Below are 20,453 nucleotides of genomic sequence, written 5' to 3'. Positions count from 1 at the left end.
GGAAAAAACAAGCTATAGATCAGTTCATTGTGATAAAGTTATAGGCTAATGAATGGGAGGTGAACATTGCTCGGAGGCATAAAGTGAAAAAGACTGAGGGCTTAAGTGGTTAAAAGGAAATAAACATGGCAGCCTTCATAGCACTCTTGCTACAGTTGTCATTTAAAGCAGTTTGGGCTCCGTCTTTTGACGGTGCTCAAATTACTGCTGCACATTACGACCTAAAGTGGCGCATGGTGTGCTAACATTTTCCTTCAGTTTCGAGTTAAAGGGAACCTGAAGCAAGAAGTATATGGAGGCTACCATATTTATTTCCTTTTAGGCTGCATTTCCACTTGTGCGGTGCGAATCGCCGCTGTAAAAATTTGCATGCGGATGCGAATTTCGCATGCGGGTCTATATGAATTTCCATGCGAATTTGCATGGATGATGATGTATGCGAATTTAACCATGGCAGTGCTGGTGTGCTTTTCCATTGTTTCTATGCGAATTTGCATGAAAATTCGCATACCAAAACCTCATGCAAATTTCCTATTAAATACATTGTATGCGATTCGCATAACGGTATGCGAATTCTGATGGCTCTGCCATGCGAATTTTTTCTGCACAGAAAAACGCAAAGGAATCCTGACAAGTGGAAACAGTCCCATTCACTTGTATTGCTATGCGAATTTGCATGCAAAAAACGCATGCGAATTTGCGATATTGGAAATGGGCCCTTAATCAATACCAATTGCTTGCCAGCTCTGCTGATCTCTTTGGCTGTAGCAGAGTCTGAATTACACACCTAAAACAAACATGGAGCTAATCTTGTCAGACTTGACAAAACTGCCTGAAACGCCTGATCTGCTGCATACTTGTTCAGGGTCTATGGCAGTTTTAGAGACAGAGGCTCAGCAGGACAGCCAGGCAACTGGTATTGGAAATAAATATGGCAGCCTCCATACACTTCTTGCTTCTGGTAACCTGAAATAATTAAAAAAAAGAAAGTGTTTCACTTATCTGGGGCTTCTGCCAGCCCCCTGCACCCGTCCTGTGCCAGTGCTGTATTGGAACAATTCTCCAGTCCCGAAGATTCGTTACCAGTGGTGTAGCAATAGGGGTTGCAGAGGTAGCGACCGCATCGGGCCCTTGGGTCAGAGGGGCCCTGAGGGGCTCTCCCTCAAGCACAGTATTAGCTCTCTATTGGCCCTGTGTTGGTAATAATCACTTCTATAGATACTTTAAGTAGTAGTGATCATTAACAAACTGTTTCCCATCCCCTACTTCCACCTCTGACACTGTAATTGCCATTGGCAGGTTTTGGTGCGACATATCAATTGTTATGTATAGTGCTTTGGAGGCCCTGTGTACAACTTGCACCGGGGCCCATAGCTCCTTAGCTACGCCACTGTTCGTTACTGACAACTTGCAAGTCGATTGTCACCGCGTCTGCGCGGCCCTGGCTGCGTGCGTCTTCGTGTACGCTCCTGGGAGCGTCCTGCACAGGCGCAGTACGAGAACTGTGCCTGCGCAGGATGCTGCTGGGGAATGCGAACGAGGATGCGTGCGGCCAGGGCCGTGTAGGCGCAGTGGCCATCGACTTGCAAGTCAGCAGTAATAAAACTTAACCACGTGGAGGACTGGAGGGTAGTTCCAAGCTATCCACGCAAAAAGACAGTTTTAAGCTATACAAGTATGACTTTTATTTATTTTTTTTATACAAAGCAGGAAGGATAGCTATATCTCAAGCAATATTCATGCATGTTCTTCCTAAAAATCTAAGATTTCCTATAGCAGTAGAGGCTGGCTGATCTCCTAAAACGCTCCGCACAAGCACTGGTCTGAACACAGCTCATTCAGCATACTCAGCAGGATCTGCCGTAATCACATGCTCGCGGGAAGGGATGTCAACAAACAAAATGGCCACTATGGAAGGGGCAGGTCATGAGACGTGAGCCGAAGGGGCGGGTTTTACGTTGGTCTCCCTGGTGATGACGTTGCCCGACCGACGCCGTGTCACGTGACCGTAGAGTGAGTGTGCGAGAGAGTGTTGCCTACGCGCGGCAAAGGCGAGAGAAGATGGCGGACGGGAAGGGAGAGTCCCGAGCGGGGCTAGGCAACGGGGACGTCCTGCCTCCAGCTCCCTCTGCCCGCTGCCTGGCGGAGACTCTCCGGGCGCTGGAGGACAGCCTGAAGGAGGAAGAGGTGACGGTGGCTACCTCCTCCGCTTACTGCAGCCGTTTCTGTGAGGTGAGCGGGGACGGAGGCTGCAGGAGGGAGGGGGACCGTGCTCCGGTGTCTGAGGGGGGCGCTTGCATTGCTATTGTGCCGGGCGCTGCTCTTGTATTTGGATGTGTGACAGTGAGTGATGGGGGCGGGGTAGGTGGGAGGTTCACAGGCATCTCTCAGTCCCTTTGCCTCAATTCATTCACACCCGATGTAATCCGCTTCACGGGCCCGCTCTGTGCTCAGCGGAATGGCGGAGGGATGAGTGCTCCGTCCCGCAGCGCACAGCGGTCAGGCGCAGGGGACTGTGTCTGCAGTAAACAAGGAAATGGCCTTATCTATGGCTACAGCACTGTGTGTACGTGTGCTGCAGGCCTGGCTCTTCTCAGTCCCACCAGGGGGCTGTAGTGTGACGGCTGTCAGTAAGGGCTAGGGTATGGAGAGCAGGGACTGCAGCAAGGCTGCACATAGCAGGGCCTGGAACACTCTGTGTCACTGCACTGCTAGGATAGATGGCGAGCCTTCTCTGATTAATACTTGTTATGATTATATGCAATGTTTTATATTATGTAAACAAATACTCTATTGACCTAAATATTACGTTTTAATACCGCATAATTTTGACTAAAGTTGAACTGTTGTCCCTGCCCCTTCCTTATTAAGTTCTGAGGGGGGTTGGTTTCTATATCCTCTGAACACACTGACACGCTTCCAGTGTACACGGCTTTCTAGCATAGCAAAAGGTTAAACTTGCAGCATTGGCTATCTGGGCATAGGCCAGTTCATCATTGCAGACCTTTGATCATCTGTGTGGAAATGCAGGGAAGGTTTTTAGATTAGATATGTGCTCAGCTTGTGCCTAGCAGAAATGTCAGGACATCAAGGCCTTGATGCCAGATATTTTTTGTTTGTGACAGCAGAATGTAATGACTAATTTTATTATCATAGATGTTGTAAAAGGGATTACGTTTTCACAGCAGAACCCCCCCTCCCCCAAACCTTTAACATTTTATTCAGTGTTTTTATGTTTAATTACATTTGCTTAAACCTCTAGAAAGATTGTGATACTTAAACATTGTACTTAGGTCAAGTGTATTTGTTTACATTATATAAAATTGCAAAGAATCAGAACAAACTTTAATTAGACAAGTCCTATTGGAGAAAAGTGCTTTACGTGTGTTGGTGTAGTATTATATTGTATGATATTGTATTGAGGCAGGGCTTATAATTTTTTTTAAATCATATTGTGTGACTTATAATTTTGCAATGCACATATTACATTGCACTTGAATCAATTTAGATAATGGATATTTTTTAAATCCTCTGGCTTGCTGATTTTGTGAAACTTCTTTCTTGTGCCACTGTTACATGATGTCTGCAGGCTAATGAATTTTAAAGGGGTACTCCAGAACCGATTTTGTGCGCAATTGTCCTTTAGATTGTAAGCCTTTGGCCAGGGTCCTCCTCCTTTTGTGTCCAAGCTGATCATGCACCTCCGTTACTGTGAACCCATGCTTGGCCTCTTGAGTGAACCTAACTTGCTTAATCTCCTTGCTCCCCTCCAGTGACTGACTAAGCATTACCTTGTACTCATACTATGCTGCATGATCAGATTTTTCTTGTATTCAGGTATTGCCATTTTGCTGTATGTCACCCCTAAATATTGTATGTATCCCTATTTATTGTCCAGCGCTGCGTAATATGTTGGTGCTTTATAAATACAATAAATAATAATAATAAATGTCTGCCTGAGAGAACTTCAGTCTTTATTTCATCCAAACTCTCAGGGCTGTGGAGTCGGAGTCGGGCAATTTTGGGTGCCTGGAGTCGGGGAAAAAATGCACTGACTCCGACTCCTAATGAATTCGTAACTGTAATTAAAATAGAAAATATGATAAAATGTTCTACTTCTCAGATAATAGTCATTAAAAATAATGTATATATACAGTATATATACAGTAATAGCTGTGCTTAGTCCACAAAAATGAAATATACCAATCAAAATGAGTTACTTGTGCTGCTTCAATAAAGCAGTCCCCGTATTTTTAAGGTCAGATATACATATGATTGTGACTGTATATATGATATGTACACAGGAATCTTATATATACTAAATAACATCTATGCTGTAAGAATAAAGCCTGATGTGTAGCTGTGTCACTAATAGAGATGGTCAATGAGATGGAAATAATTCTGCATTGATGCTGATTTATGCAAATGTACGCACTCTCTTTGCTGATGAAATCAAATAATTTGATATGTTGTAAAAATTTGGTTTGGTGACTACAAATTAAAGGGTAACTGAGACGGATGAAAAGTAAAGTTTTATACATACCTGGGGCTTCCTCCAGCCCCCTTCAGTCCCTCGCTGTCCTCCACCACCCGGATCTTCTGCTATGAGTCCTGGTAATTCAGCCAGTCAGCGCTGTCCGGCCGCATGCCGCTCCCACAGCCAGGAACATTCTGCACCTGCGCAATAGTGCTGCACAGGTGTAGTATGCTCCTGTCGGCGGAGTGTGTGCATGCGCACTACGCCTGACTGGTTAAAGTACCTGGATTCATAGCAGAAGATCCAGGTGGTGGAGGAGGACAACGAAGGACTGATTATCCTGAAGGCGGCTGGAGGAAGCCCCAGGTATGTATAAAACTTTAATTTCATCTGTCTCAGGTTTACTTTGTTACACAGTAGTACTATACTTTACATATGCACTCCCCACAGAGCTGCAGGGAATCCACTGAGAATGCTGTGCACATTGAACACAGAGGTGTTGTCTGTTTACAATCTCCTCATTCCCCTGCACAGTACCTGCACATCATTCTTACATGTACCCACACTTCCATTGCCTAGGGCCTGATAGGTGTTCTTTGTACCTTTTTACAAGTACTCTTACCAAGGACTAGTTTTAGTCTAAAGGGAATAAATATAGTAGTCTACATATCCTTCTCACTTCAGTTGTCTTGTAAAATTCCTAAGCGTTGGCAGGTAAGAGACGAATTTCATGTTACATACTTTTAATCAACAAAATTGTAATATGCAAATTAGAGGAGTCGGAGTCGAGGAGTCAGAGTCGGTGGAATCCTAAACTGAGTCGGAGTCGGTGGATTTTTGCACCGACTCCACAGCCCTGCAAACTCTCACACCTATTCCATCAACTATGTGTGGTTTTTAAGAAGTAGCTGCAGGCGTTAATCATCTAGTCATTCACTAAGCAAAGTGTCATCATATTCCTACATTAGCGCAGACTGTCATAAATAGCCATGGTAACCTGGGAGGATTGCTGCTGCAAGATGACATAAAAAATGTATCTATAATCTTTAGACAGGTGCGAGGTAAAAAAGGATCTACTTACCTGGGTCTTCCTCCAGCACCTAGCATCCTTCCTGTCCCAAGTCGCAGCTGTGGTGTCTGGGAATCCCCTCTGTTGCAGATGCAGACCTCGCCAGGGCGACCTTTTCTGCTTCTCTGCGAGCGGCTGGTCACACTCACGTGGCCTTGAGTGCTCTGCAGAGGCGCAGAAGGCTCCAGGCCACGTGAGTGCAGATGCAGAAGATGGCGACCTGGCAATTGCATAGTCTTATTTTGGTTTTAGTTCTGGTTTGGTTTTAGTGCTGGGACATACAAGGGATATTTCAGATGCGCTTTTGGGTTCCAAAAGTGCTAGACTAATGAAAGGCAATTGGGGTGAATCCAGAGGAGCGATTGTGTTTCAATACAAAGTATAGGATTGCTACAAAATCGTTTTTCAGTCATAGTACAAGACGATTTTACTACTCAGAACACATTCTTTCTTTTTAAGTAATACCAGTTGCCAGGATATCCTGCTGATCCGCTGCCTCTAACACTTTTAGCCATAGACCCAGATGGCGAGAGACCGGATTCAAATCCTCCAATAGCCTATTAGCAGACTAGTTCCCCATCAGGTCCGCAACTCAGCGGAGAAACATGATAGGTGGGGGATTTGTAAACGCCACATTATTGGTCAGTCTGGGCTAATACTGGGGTATATAAGAAGATTAAGTTGTCTGTATTTTGTCATTCACACAGCAAAGCTTGATAAAGGGGCGGCTGCCATGAAACGTCGCATCTTATTGCTGTTATGCTGATTCATTAATAAAAGAGCTACGCTTAAATTAGATGGTGCCGGTTTCTGTGGACTTTACAATTGAGTCACTGGAGTGCAGCAGGTCACACCGAGGCACATCCACCTGGCTTTAAGAGGAGTGCTCCACTATCAATACTATAAAGGAAAAGCAGAAAATCCTATTCTAGGCAGTGGCCATCTTGCCAAGCTAATTCTGACATCATATCCTCCCTGACTATTGTTTACTCCCTCCCTTCTTTTGCTCATTGTGTATTCATTAGCTGCCCTCCTCCCAGAGTCTTCAGACACTCCCACTGAGGTGTATACTAACAACTGCACTGTCTTATCCACCAATCGCTGAGTCACCTCAGCCTTGCTTGTAAACACAAAAGATCAGAGGGTGTGTCTGATAAGCAGCTAGGTAGGGAAATAAATTGAAGAGGAGGAACATATAGATAAACAGAACTGTTTGGCCAGTGCTCCTAATGTATGTGATAACTCCAAATCATAACAGCGGAAAGAGTTTTGCAAGTTTTGAATGCAGGATTAGCATCTTTATCACTTAACCTCCCTGGCGGCAAGCCCGTGCTGAGCACCGCTTTTTTTTTTTTTTTTGCTGCACGCAGCTAGCACTTTGCTAGCTGCGTGCAGTGCCCGATCGCCGCCGATCCGCCGCTATCCGTCGCGCCGCAGCTGCCCCCCCCAGACCCCGTGCGCTGCCTGGCCAATCAGTGCCAGGCAGCGCTGTGGGGTGGATCGGTGTCCCCCTTGACGTCGATGACGTCATCCCGCCATGGCGACGGGGGAAGCCCTCCAGGAGATCCCGTTCTTTGAACGGGATATCCTGATCTCCGATCGCCGGAGGCGATCGGAGGGGCTGGGGGGATGCCGCTGAGCGGCGGCTATCATGTAGCGAGACTTTGTCTCGCTACATGAAAAAGAGAACATTTTTTTTTTAAAAAAGTATTTGCTGCCCCCTGGCGGATTTTTAGCAAACCGCCAGGAGGGTTAATACACTCAGACTAGTTGCTGTTGAAATTTAATTTTTATGGTGACAATACTGCTTTAAAGCCAGCTATGTTTGTTTTCTTGGATGCAGTGACAGAGACTATAAGATATTCATCTAAGACCCTAGCCCTAATAAATTCTTCTAGAAGAGCAGTTGGGGCGGGGGGTTCCCTAGAGGTGTAGGCCAGACCAGAAGGCGGACATATAACACAGGGAGATGGAGGTCGTTCTTTCTGTTCAACAACAGAACTCTGGCCCCTGCTCCCGAACTGGAAAATTACCTGCAGTTTTTGGCTTGGTGTAGGTTACATTACTTTGCTCCAATTGGAAGGAAACATCAGAAAGTGATAATATTCGAAAGCTAATCCAGTTTGGATGCAATATCCCCACCCCCCAGTCACCTAGTTACGGGACCTGGAAAAGACAGATGCTTTGAGGGACTCCGCCATTTCATATCAGAAGTAACTTAAAGGGGAACTTCAGCCTAAGCAAACATACTGTCATTAGGTTACATTAGTTATGTTAATTAAAATATATGGGTAATATCTCTTACCCACCCTGTCTTAAAAGAACAGGCAAATGTTTGTGATTTCATGGGGGCAGCCATCTTTTTGGTTGAAAGGAGGTGACGGAGCACGACACACAGTTCCAACCGTCCTGTGTCCTGATCACCCCTCCCAGCTGCACGCGCTAGGCTTCAAATCTAAAATTCAAAATGAAAAAAAAAAAAATTGCACCAAAACAGCAGAATGAGAACATCATCAGAAATCCCATCATGCTTTGCACAGCATCAGGGGAAAAATGCCCGGGCAGTTTTCTTCTGTGCAGCTAAAAATGAGGCTTGGGTAAGAAAAACAAAGTTCTGATGCTGTGAAACTTTTAAAAGAAACACCAAGCCTTTTCAGTGCTGCGGAGTAGATTTTTAGTACGGAGGTTCATTTTATGTTTGCAGTAGAGATTGTGGACAAAGTGTGCCATTACCAGTATCAAGCCCTCCCGTTCAGCATCTCGTTGCCACCAAAAATTTTGACGGAAATCAGAGCGTAGGTAGTTGCTTTACTGCACCTCCCATGATGAAAGGGTTCTACCAAACCTTGACAACTTTCTCTTCCTGGCAGACTCAGTCGTCCTTAACCGCTTAGTTCTATCTGGACGGATATATCCGTCGAGATAGACTGTGCAGCTCCTGCTGCCTAGCTCCCGCTGCCTGCCGTTAGCCCCCTTCCCCCCCCCCCCCCCCCCCCGATCAGTGAATGAGAATATAGTTCCCTTTCACCAATCTAAGTCCCCCGCAGAAAAAACGACTGTCTCTTATCAGAGACCGCAGATTTTCTGCAAAAAAAGTTCCTTGTCCTCTTTCTAATTTTTTGACTGCACCCACATACATTTTTTATTAAATAATTACATTACTTTACATTTAAAATTAGCTGTTTACCTCCTACACCAAAAATCACCCAAACACATTTTACAATTAACCACTTTACCCCCACGCGTACGAATTTCTCCGTCCCTTTTTCCATTCTTTCACCCCCAGGGACGGAGAAATCCGTACTCTCCGCGCTCCCGCCGCTGCCCGCGCTCCCGCTTGCTCTAGCGCGCACTCCGGCTCGTAAACATGCCGCCGGCCGCTCGCCCGGTGATCAATGAACGGGAAAATCCATTCCCGTTCGTTGATCTAAGCCCCACAATGATCCGCTGCTTCTCCGCTAAGCAGCGCGATCATTGTGAAAAAGAAAACTTTCTCAGCCTCCTAGTACTTCCTGCAAGCGTCCGGAAGGACGCTTGCAGGTTGCATTAAACAGAAAGTTACTGTTGCCATCTTGTGGCCAAATAGTAAAACTACACCCTAAAGCATTTTTTACATACAAATAAGTTTTACACAAAAAATTAACTCCTTACCTCCCACACTCCCCAATTTTTTTTATTTTTTTTTGTAATAAAAAAAATTTACAATAAAAAAAAATACATAAATAGTTACCTTAGGGACTGACCTTTTTTAAATATTTATGTCAAGAGGGTATAACACTGTTACTTTATAAACCATGGGCTTGTAATTAGGGATGGACGCAAAACTGAAAAGAATGCACCTTTATTTCCAATTAAAATATTGGCGCCAAACATTGTGATAGGGACATAATTTAAACGGTTTTATAGCCGGGACAAATGGGCAAATACATTTCATGGGTTTTAATTACAGTAGCATGCATTATTTGAAAACTATAAAGGCCGAAAACTGAAAAATAATAAAAAAAATTCCCACTTTTTTTTTCCTATTTTCCCATGAAAACACATTTAGAATAAAATAATTCTTGGCATAATGTCCCACCTAAAGAAAGCCTAATTGGTGGCGAAAAAACAAGATATAGTTCATTTCATTGTGATAAGTAATGATAAAGTTATAGGCGAATGAATGGAAGGAGCGCTGAAATGTGAAAATTGCTCTGGTGTTCAAGGGGTAAAAGCCCTCAGTTGGGAAGTGGTTAAAATAAAAAAAAAATATTTACCTAAGGGTCTAAACTTTTTAAATATACATGTTGAGAGTATATTATATATTTTTTTTAAATTATAAGCTTGTAAATCGTGATGGACACAAATTGAAAAAATGCACGTTTATTTCTAAATAAAATATCGGCGCCATAAATTGTGATAGGGACATCATTTAAACTGTGTAATAACCGGGACAAGTGGGCAAATAAAATACATGGGTTTTAATTACGGTAGCATTAAAACTATAATGGCCAAAATCTGAGAAATAATGAATTTTTTCCATTTCTTTCTTAATCTTTCTGTTAAAACGGATTTAGAAAAAAATAATTCTTAGCAAAATGTACCACCCAAAGAAAGCCTAATTAGTAGCAGAAAAAACAAGATCTAGATCAATTGTGATAAGTAGTGATAGTTATTGGCTAATGATGGGAGGTGAACGTTGCTCGGATGCATAAGGTGAACAACACTGTAGGCTGAAGTGGTGAAAGTGGGATAAAACTGACATAACATTCAATAAAATGTGTTTTCCTACTTATTACCCATACAGTTATCATAATTGCCTTTGTGCACAAGAAATATTGCCTGTTTACAAGTTCCCAAAGTGCCGTTTATCTGCTCTGAAAGCTGCCATTGCAAAAAAAACACACTCACACTCTCTCTCTCTCTCTCTCTCTCTCCTTGTAGTAAGTTTAAGGCCTCTTGCACACTGCAAGCGATTCAGATTCCACTTTTTAATCTGTTTTTACTTCCGATTCAGATTCAGATTTGCAGTTTTCTCCCTGCACACTGCAAATCGGAATCTGAATCTGATGTAAAAACAGATTAAAAATCGGAATCTGAATCTGAATCGCTTGCAGTGTGCAAGAGGCCTAAGGCTGTAAGTAATCTTTAAGGCAGGGGTCACACTTACCGGCTTTCGTACGCGTTTTCTGCACAGAAAAACTGACTTCAACTGAGAACTCATGTTAATCAATGAGCTAGGTCACACTTTAATGCAGATTTCTCATGCAGAAAAAAAAACTGACATCTTGCACAATTTGTCAGTTTTCTCTATAAATTACATTAGCTGTTGTAAGGTAGAGGTCACATTTGTCTTTCAGTTTTCTGAAAAGTGTAGAAACTGAAAGACAAGTGTGACCCCTGCCTTAGAGCAAGGAAGAAATGCTGAGTTTCAGACCACTTTAACCATTCCAGCCCCCGGGTATTTTTCACCTTATGCATCTGAGCAATTTTCACCTCCCATTCATTCGCCAATAACTTTATCACTAATTATCACAATTAATTGATCTATATCTTGTTTTTTTCCACTACCAATTAGGCTTTCTTTGGGTGGTACATTTTGCTAAGAATTATTTTTGTCTAATTTCATTTTAACAGGAATATTAAGAAACAAATTGAAATCATTCATAATTTCTCAGTTTTCGGCTATTATAGCTTTAAAATAACACATGCTACCATAATTAAAACCTATGTATTTTATTTGCCCATTTTTCCCGGTTATTACACCATTTAAATTTTGTCCCTATCACAATGTATGGCGCCAATATTTTATTTGGAAATGTGCATTTTTTCAGTTTTGCGTCCATCACTATTTACAAACATATAATTTAAAAAATGTCAGCAATATACCCTCTTCACATGCATATTAAAGCAGTAGGATTAGCCATACCATGCCAGGAAAAAAACTATAGGTAGATAAATACTTGATCTACTTACATAACACATGTATTGTACTGTCCACGTTTTGATTTCAGTGAATTTTATATAGTAAATGAGAATTCTGTTACTGATGGGAACCATGTCTTTTCCTCACAGTTTAGACTAAATCCTAATGTCATTTCTGCCCTTTACTTTTTTTTTTCTTTTTCTCCAATCGCTGAGTCACCTCAGCCTTGCTTGTAAACACAAGTGAGCAGAGGATCGTGTTTCAGCTAGGCAGGGAAATAAATGGAAGAGGAGGAATATATTATAGATAAAAAGAACCCACAGCATGCAACTGGTTGGCAATGACTACTAAAGGGCCATTTCTCCTTAAAGAGAACCAGAGATGAAGCAACCTCATGTATTTTACCTTATAAATCAGTGGGAACATGACAGTAAACACCTAATCTGCTCTTTGTTACATTGTTCTCTGTTTAATTTGCCTGTTATCACCTCTAAGATAAGAATCCCGACTAAGCAGTCGGTCTGGCTTTGCTACAGAATAATTATAGCTGAGACTGTGTTCTTTGCTGTCTTCAAGTCCAAGCCTGCCCCCTGCTGGCTTTGCTCAGGAATCATTATAGCTGAGTCATTATAGCAAAGCCAGAATCAATGCTCAGTCCGGGATTCTTATCTCAGCTAGATAACAGACACTTTTAGCAGTGAGGATGGAACAGAGAGCATGGTAAATGTTTTCTCTAATGTTCCCACTGATTTCTATGGTAAAATACACAAGGGTGCTTCGTCTCTGGTTCACTTTAAGTATGTGATACTTCCAAATCATAACCGCAGAAAAAGTTTTGAAAGTGTTTTTTCGAATGCAGGATTATCAGCTTTATCACTTAATACACTCAGACCAGTTACTGTTGAAATTTGATTTTTATGGTGACAATCCCTCTTTAAAAAAGTCCAGACCCTTAGGTAACTATTTGTTTGTTTTTTTAATTGTAATTTTTTTTCCATTAACCACTTCACAACTGAGGGGTTTTACCCCTTCAGCATCCGAGCAATTTTCTCCTTTCAGCGCTTCTTCCATTCAATCGCCTATAACTTTATCATTACTTATCACAATAAAATGATCTATATTTTTTTTTCCACCACCAATTAGGCTTTCTTTAGGTGGGACACTATGCCAAGAATTATTTTATTCGAAATGTGTTTTAATGGGAAAATAGGAAAACATTTGGAAAACAAACATTATTTTTCAGTTTTCCGCCATTATAGTTTTTAAATAATGCATGCTACTATAATTAAAATCCATGTAACTTATATGCCCATTTGTCCCAGTTATTACACCGTTTAAATTATGTCCCTACCACAATGTTTGGCGCCAATATTTTATTTACAAATAAAGGTGTATTTATTTCAGTTTTGCGTCTATCCCTAATTACAAGCCCATAATTTATAAAGTAACAGTGTTATACTCTCTTGATATAAATATTTAAAGATTTCAGTCCCTAAGGTAACTATTTATTTTTTTTTAATTTTTTGTAATTTATTTTAACCACTTAAGCCCTGAGTGTATTTTTACCTTATGGACCAGAGCAATTTTCACATTTCAGCGCTCCTCCCAATCATTTGCCAATAACATTACCACTACTTATCACAACAAAATGTGTATCTTGTTTTTTCTGCCACTAATTAGGCTTTCTTTGGGTGGTACCTTTTGCTAAGAATTATTTTTTTCTAATGCATTTTAATGGGAATATTAAGAAAAAAATTTAAAAAAATTATTTCTCAGTTTTCAGCCATTACAGTTTTAAAATACATGCTTCCATAATTAAAACCCACGTATTTTATTTGTCCTGGTTATTACACTATTTAAATTATCTTGCTATCACAATGTATGGCGACAATATTTTATTTGGAAATAAAGGTGCAGGTTTTCATTTTTGTGTCTGTCACTATTTACAAGCCCATAATTTAAAAAAATAACAGTAATATACCCTCCTGACATACATGTAAAAAAAAGTTCAGTCCCTAAGGTATTTGTCGTTTTTTTTTTTTTTTTTTACTTTATTTTTTAATTTTTTTTTTCTAAATGCAAAAGTTTTATTTGGGCATTTATGGGAGAGAGTGGGAGGTAAGGGGTTAATTTTAAATTATGTGCAGGTCTCTTTATTAAAGTAAATTATTGTAAGTGTAATTTTACTTTTTGGCCACAAGATGTCCTCAGTTATTAGCTTCCTGCGCATGCTTTTAGTACACAAACAGGAACTAATGCGTGTAAGTTACAGTGTTTACAAATGACCGCAGGCATCTAATTGATGTGCGATCATGGACACGGGGAACTAGAAAAATGAATGGGAACTGCATTCCCATTCATTGATCTCCGGGCTAACATGTAGCAGTAAGAACTAGTGCGTGAGCACGTGAGAGCACGCACAGCGGCGATTGTAGCAGAGTTGCGAATATCTACTCCCCTGAGGCTCAGATGAAGTGTTTTAGGGGAGTAGATATACTGTACTGTTAACATTAAGTGGTTAATATTACAATAAAAAATATTGGTAACAATTGGGGAGTGTGGGAGTTAATGAGTTAAAATTAATAGTAAAAATGTGTATGTGAAAAATGTTCTTGGGTGTAGTATTACTTTTTGGCCACAAGATGGCCACATTTTTATTGCAGGCGTCCTACAAGCGTCAGGACGCTTGCAGGAAGGGAGGCTGGGAAACTGAGTTTTTTTCACAATGGTCGCGCTGCTTCTCATAGAAGCATGCCGATCATTGCCGGGGCAGAGATCAACGAACGGGAATGGATTTTCCCGTTCATTGATCTCCGGGCGAGCGGGAGGCGGCGTGCATGATCGCGGGAGTGTGCGAGCGGGAGCGCGGACAGCGGCGGAAGGGGGGGGGGGGTGCGTATATCTACGCTCCGGGCGGGGAACTGAAGTCCAAAGGAGCGTAGATATACTGTACCCGGGCGGCGAAGTGGTTAAAAGTTTTATTTGGGTAATTTTTGGTGTGGGAGGTAAACAGTTAATTTTAAATTTAAAAATGGCTGTAGATGTAGTGTTACTATTTGGCCACGAGATGGCCACAGTGAGTTTTTTTTTTTTTTTTTTTTAGCCCTGGAAGCGAAGTGCTTAACCTGCTGAGCGGTCTGGACGAGCTCAGCTCGTCCAACACCGCCAGAGGCTGCCGCTCAGGCCCTGCTGGGCCGATTTTTGTCAAATAAAAAGCAGCACACGCAGCCGGCACTTTGCCAGCCGCGTGTGCTGCCTGATCGCCGCCACTCTGCGGCGATTCGCCGCGAGCAGCGGCGAAAGAGGGCCCCCCTAGCCGCCTGAGCCCTGCGCAGCCGGAACAAAAAGTTCCGGCCAGCGCTAAGGGCTGGATCGGAGGCGGCTGACGTCAGGACGTCGGCTGACGTCGATGACGTCACTCCGCTCGTCGCTATGGCGACGATATAAGCAAAACAAGGAAGGCCGCTCATTGCGGCCTTCCTTGTTTATTCTGGGCGCCGGAGGCGATCGGAAGATCGCCTCCGGAGCGCCCTCTAGTGGGCTTTCATGCAGCCAACTTTCAGTTGGCTGCATGAAATAGTTTTTTTTTATTTAAAAAAAACCCTCCCGCAGCCACCCTGGCGATTTAATCAGAACGCCAGGGTGGTTAACCACTTGCCGACCGCCTACTTCATATTGGCGGCGGCAAAGTGGCAGCCCCAGGACCACGTAACGCAGATTGGCGTCAGGTCCTGGGGCACTCTCTGGCCGGGGATCGCGCGCTGGGATGCGCGCGCATCCACCGGCAATAGGCTCCGCCCACCCGCGACGTCAACCCGCCGGCCAATCGGAAGCGCCGGCGGGTTGTTAACCCTGCGATCGCCGCTACAAAGTGTATAATACACTTTGTAATGTATACAAAGTGTATTATACAGGCTGCCTCCTGCCCTGGTGGTCCCAGTGTCCGAGGGACCACCAGGGCAGGCTGCAGCCACCCTAGTCTGCACCCAAACACACTGATCTGCCCCCCCCCTGATCGCCCACAGTACCCCTCAGACCCCCCCCTGCCCACCCCCCCAGACCACCATTTGCACACAATCACCCCCCTAATCACCAATCAATCACTCCCTGTCACTATCTGTCAACGCTATTTTTTTTTTTAGTCCCTAAACTGCCCCCTGCTCCCTCCTGATCACCCTCCCCCCCCTGTGTACTGTATGCATCTATCCCCCCTGATCACCTGTCAATCACCTGTCAATCACCCGTCAATCACCCCCTGTCGCTGCCACCCATCAATCAGCCCCTAACCTGCCCCTTGCGGGCAATCTGATCTGCAGCCACCCACACCAGTAGATCGCCCGCAGATCCGACATCAGATCACCTCCCAAATCCATCGTTTACATCTATTCTCTCCTCTAAACACCCACTAATTACCCATCAATCACCCCCTATCACCACCTGTCACTGTTACCCATCAGATTAGACCCTTGCGGGCACCCAATCGCCCGCCCACACGCTCAGATTGCCCTCAAACCCCCCCTTATCGATTCGCCAGTGCATTATTTACATCCGTTCTTCCCTGTAATAACCCACTGATCACCTGTCAATCACCCCCTGTCACTGCCACCCATCAATCACCCCCTGTCACTGCCACCCATCAATCAGCCCCTAACCTGCCCCTTGCGGGCAATCTGATCACCCACCCACACCAATAGATCGCCCGCAGATCCGACATCAGATCACCTCCCAAGCTCAGTGTTTACATCTATTCTCTCCTCTAAACACCCACTAATTACCCATCAATCACCCCCTATCACCACCTGTCACTGTTACCCATCAGATTAGACCCTAATCTGCCCCTTGCGGGCACCCAATCACCCGCCCACACGCTCAGATTGCCCTCAGACCCCCCCCCCCCCTTATCAATTCGCCAGTGCAATATCTGTTATTCCCTGTAATAACCCACTGATCACCTGTCAATCACCCATCAATCACCCCCTGTCACTGCCACCCATCAATCACCCCCTGTCACTGCCACCCATCAATCAGCCCCTAACCTGCCCCTTGCGGGCAATCTGATCACCCACCCACACCAATAGATCGCCCGCAGATCCGACATCAGATCACCTCCCAAGTGCAGTGTTACTGGATCTGATCATTTCTAATAGACCAGATAATGTATCAAATGTGCAGGTTCAAGAACATTTGGGAAATAGTGATCACAACATGATAACGTTTGAGCTGGTGACTGATAGGCCAAGGGGCAGCGGGACCACTAAAACTATGAACTTTAGAAAAGCAAAGTTCACTCAAATTAGGCAGGCACTAAGTTTGGTGAACTGGGATAATGTACTACAAGGGGAAGACACTGAAGGGAAATGGCAAGCTTTTAAACTTATACTCAATCAATACTGTAGTATGTATATCCCATATGGAAACAAAATGTCTAGGAATAAAAAAAGGCCTCTATGGATGAATAGAAAGGTTAAAGATAAAATGAAGAGGAAAAAGAATGCCTATAAGGTCTTAAAACAGGAGGGGACCGAGGCTGCACTAAGCAATTATAAGGAGTGCAATAAAAATTGTAAAAAAGAAATTAGGCAGGCAAAGATTGAAGCTGAAAAACAAATCGCTAAGGATATCAAATCTAACCCAAAAAAGTTTTACAAGTACATTAACTCTAAAAAAAGAAAGGTTGACTGTATAGGACTCCTAAAGGATGAGGATGGGAACTCAATGGTGGATGACCAAGGTAAGGCAGAGTTATTAAATGCTTTCTTTGCTTCTGTCTTCACAAAAGAAACAGCACTGTTGAAAACTACAGAGGCGGAAGAGTCTCAATCTTCTAACTGTAATATTAAATACTTAACGCAGGAAGAAGTGAAGGCAAGACTAAATAAATTAAAAATAGACAAGGCACCTGGCCCGGATGGCATGCATCCTCGGGTCCTAAGGGAATTAAGTTCAGTTATAGATAAACCCCTTTATCTTATCTTTTGTGACTCTCTTGCAACTGGCAGAGTCCCAGTGGATTGGCGTACAGCCCACGTTTTCCCATTATTTAAGAAGGGCAAAAAATCTGATCCAGGAAATTATAGACCTGTAAGTTTAACATCAGTTGTATGCAAACTATTTGAGGGGTTACTAAGAGATACTATACATGACTTCATAGTAGAAAATAATCTTATTTCTCAGCATCAACATGGGTTTACTAAAGACAGGTCCTGTTTGACTAACATGCTCAGCTTTTATGAGGTAGTGAATGCTAATATGGATATTGGGAATGCTGTAGATGTGATATACTTGGACTTTGCAAAGGCCTTCGACACTGTTCCCCACAAAAGTCTGGTGCAAAAGTTGAGGATGCAAGGACTGGGGAAGAGTCTGTGTTCATGGATAGGGAACTGGCTAATGGACAGAAAACAAAGAGTTGTGGTCAATGGATCATACTCAAAATGGGAGACTGTTAGCAGTGGGGTCCCACAGGGGTCTGTTCTGGGTCCAGTGCTCTTCAATTTATTTATTAATGACCTAGTAGATGCAGTAGTGAGCAATGTTGCTATTTTTGCAGATGATACAAAATTGTGCAGAATCATTAACTCTCAGGAAGATAGTGTCATATTGCAACAGGATCTGGATAGGATGGCTATATGGGCACATACATGGCAGATGAAATTCAATGTTGACAAATGTAAGGTCATGCATTTTGGACGTACTAATGGTCTAGCACCATACAAAATAAATGGGATACAGTTGGGGACATCAAACTTGGAGAAGGACTTAGGAGTACTCATTGACAACAAGTTAAATAATCGTACTCAATGCCAAGCAGCTGCAGCTAAAGCTAACAAAATTTTGGGATGCATTAAAAGGGAAATAAAAACTCGAGATGCTAGCATAATATTGCCCCTGTTTAACTCTCTAGTAAGGCCACATCTGGAATATGGAATTCAGTTCTGGGCACCACATTACAAAAAAGATATTGCAGTTTTAGAGCAGGTGCAGAGACGAGCAACAAAATTGATGCGTGGGATGGAAGGTCTCACTTATCAAGAAAGGTTAGATAAACTGGGTTTATTTAGTCTAGAGAAAAGACGCCTTAGAGGGGATCTAATTAACATGTATAAATACATCAGAGGGCAATATAATACCTTGGCGGATGAGCTTTTTGTCCCTAGGCCTTCTCAAAGGACTAGAGGACATGATCTGCGCATGGAGGAAAAACGTTTTAGCCATTTATTTAGGAAAGGGTTCTTTACAGTAAGAGTGATTAAGATGTGGAATGCATTGCCACAGGAAGTCGTTATGGCAAACTCTATACCTGCATTTAAAGGGGGCTTAGATGCTTTCCTTGCGTTGAAAGACATCCATGGCTACAATTACTAGGTAATGCCTAATGATGTTGATCCAGGGATTTTATCTGATTGCCATCTGGAGTCGGGAAGGAATTTTTCCCTTTAGGGGCTAATTGGACCATGCCTTGTAAGGGTTTTTTCGCCTTCCTCTGGATCAACAGGGATATGTGAGGGAGCAGGCTGGTGTTGTACTTTATACTGGTTGAACTCGATGGACGTATGTCTTTTTTCAACCAAAATAACTATGTAACTATGTAACATCTCTTCTCTCCTCTAAACACCCACTAATTACCCATCAATCACCCCCTATCACCACCTGTCACTGTTACCCATCAGATTAGACCCTAATCTGCCCCTTGCGGGCACCCAATCACCCGCCCACACCTCAGAACGCCCTCAGACCCCAGCCCTGATCACCTCGCTAGTGCATTGCTTGCATCTATTCCCCCCTCTAATCACACCTTGAGACACCCATCAATCACCTCCTGTCACCCCCTAACACACCTACCCATCAGATCAGGCCCTAATTTGCCCCGTGTGGGCTCCTGATCACTCGGCCAAACCCTCAGATCCCCCTCAGACCCCCTTCCGATCACCTCCCCAGTGCATTGATTGCATCTATTTTCCCCTCTAACCGCCCCCTGAGACACCCATCAATCACCTCCTGTCACCCCCCTAGCACTCCTATCCATCAGATCAGGCCCAATACATCCTGTCATCTAAGAGGCCACCCTGCTTATGACCGTTTCCACAAAATTTGCCCTCTCATAGACCACCTGTCATCAAAATTTGCAGATGCTTATACCCCTGAACAGTCATTTTGAGAAATTTGGTTTCCAGACTACTCACAGTTTTGGGCCCGTAAAATGCCAGGGCAGTATAGGAACCCCACAAGTGACCCCATTTTAGAAAGAAGACACCCCAAGGTATTCTGTTAGGTGTATGATGAGTTCATAGAAGATTTTATTTTTTGTCAAAAGTTAGCGGAAATTGGATTTTTATTGTTTTTTTCACAAAGTGTCATTTTTCACTAACTTGTGACAAAAAATAAAATCTTCTATGAACTCACCATACCCCTAACGGAATACCTTGGGGTGTCGTCTTTCTAAAATGGGGTCACTTGTGGGGTTCCTATACTGCCCTGGCATTTTAGGGGCCCTAAACCGTGGGGAGTAGTCTAGAAAACAAATGCCTCAAAATGACCTGTGAATAGGACGTTGGGCCCCTTAGCGCACCTAGGCTGCAAAAAAGTGTCACACATGTAGTATCGCCATACTCAGGAGAAGTAGTATAATGTGTTTTGTGGTGTATTTTTACACATACCCATGCTGGGTGGGAGAAATCTCTCTGTAAATGGACAATTGTGTGTAAAAAAAATCAAACAATTGTCATTTACAGAGATATTTCTCCCACCCAGCATGGTTATATGTAAAAATACACCACAAAACACATTATACTACTTCTTCTGAGTACGGCGATACCACATGTGTGACACTTTTTTGCAGCCTAACTGTGCTAAGGGGCCCAAAGTCCAATGAGTACCTTTAGGATTTCACAGGTCATTTTGAGACATTTGGGTTCAAGACGACTACTCACGGTTTAGGGCCCCTAAAATGCCAGGGCAGTATTGGAACCCCACAAATGACCCCATTCTAGAAAGAAGACACC

At 43.2% G+C, this 20,453-nt stretch overlaps 1 protein-coding gene across 1 annotated transcript in view; it reads left to right on the top strand.

Annotated features, from left to right (window-relative positions):
- The first annotated feature begins 1,980 nt into the window (after positions 1-1,980).
- Positions 1,981-20,453, top strand: part of RLF (RLF zinc finger) — an 86,335-nt gene continuing 67,862 nt past the window's right edge. Inside the window, exon 1 of the mRNA XM_068268951.1 lies at positions 1,981-2,232. Coding sequence (XP_068125052.1) covers positions 2,062-2,232 — 171 coding nt within the window. The 5' untranslated portion in view covers positions 1,981-2,061. The remainder of the gene's footprint in view (positions 2,233-20,453) is intronic.

Source organism: Hyperolius riggenbachi, chromosome 2 (assembly GCF_040937935.1).
Source record: "Hyperolius riggenbachi isolate aHypRig1 chromosome 2, aHypRig1.pri, whole genome shotgun sequence".
Classification (NCBI taxonomy): Eukaryota; Metazoa; Chordata; class Amphibia; order Anura; family Hyperoliidae; genus Hyperolius; species Hyperolius riggenbachi.
This window is presented reverse-complemented; position numbering and strand designations above follow the sequence as displayed.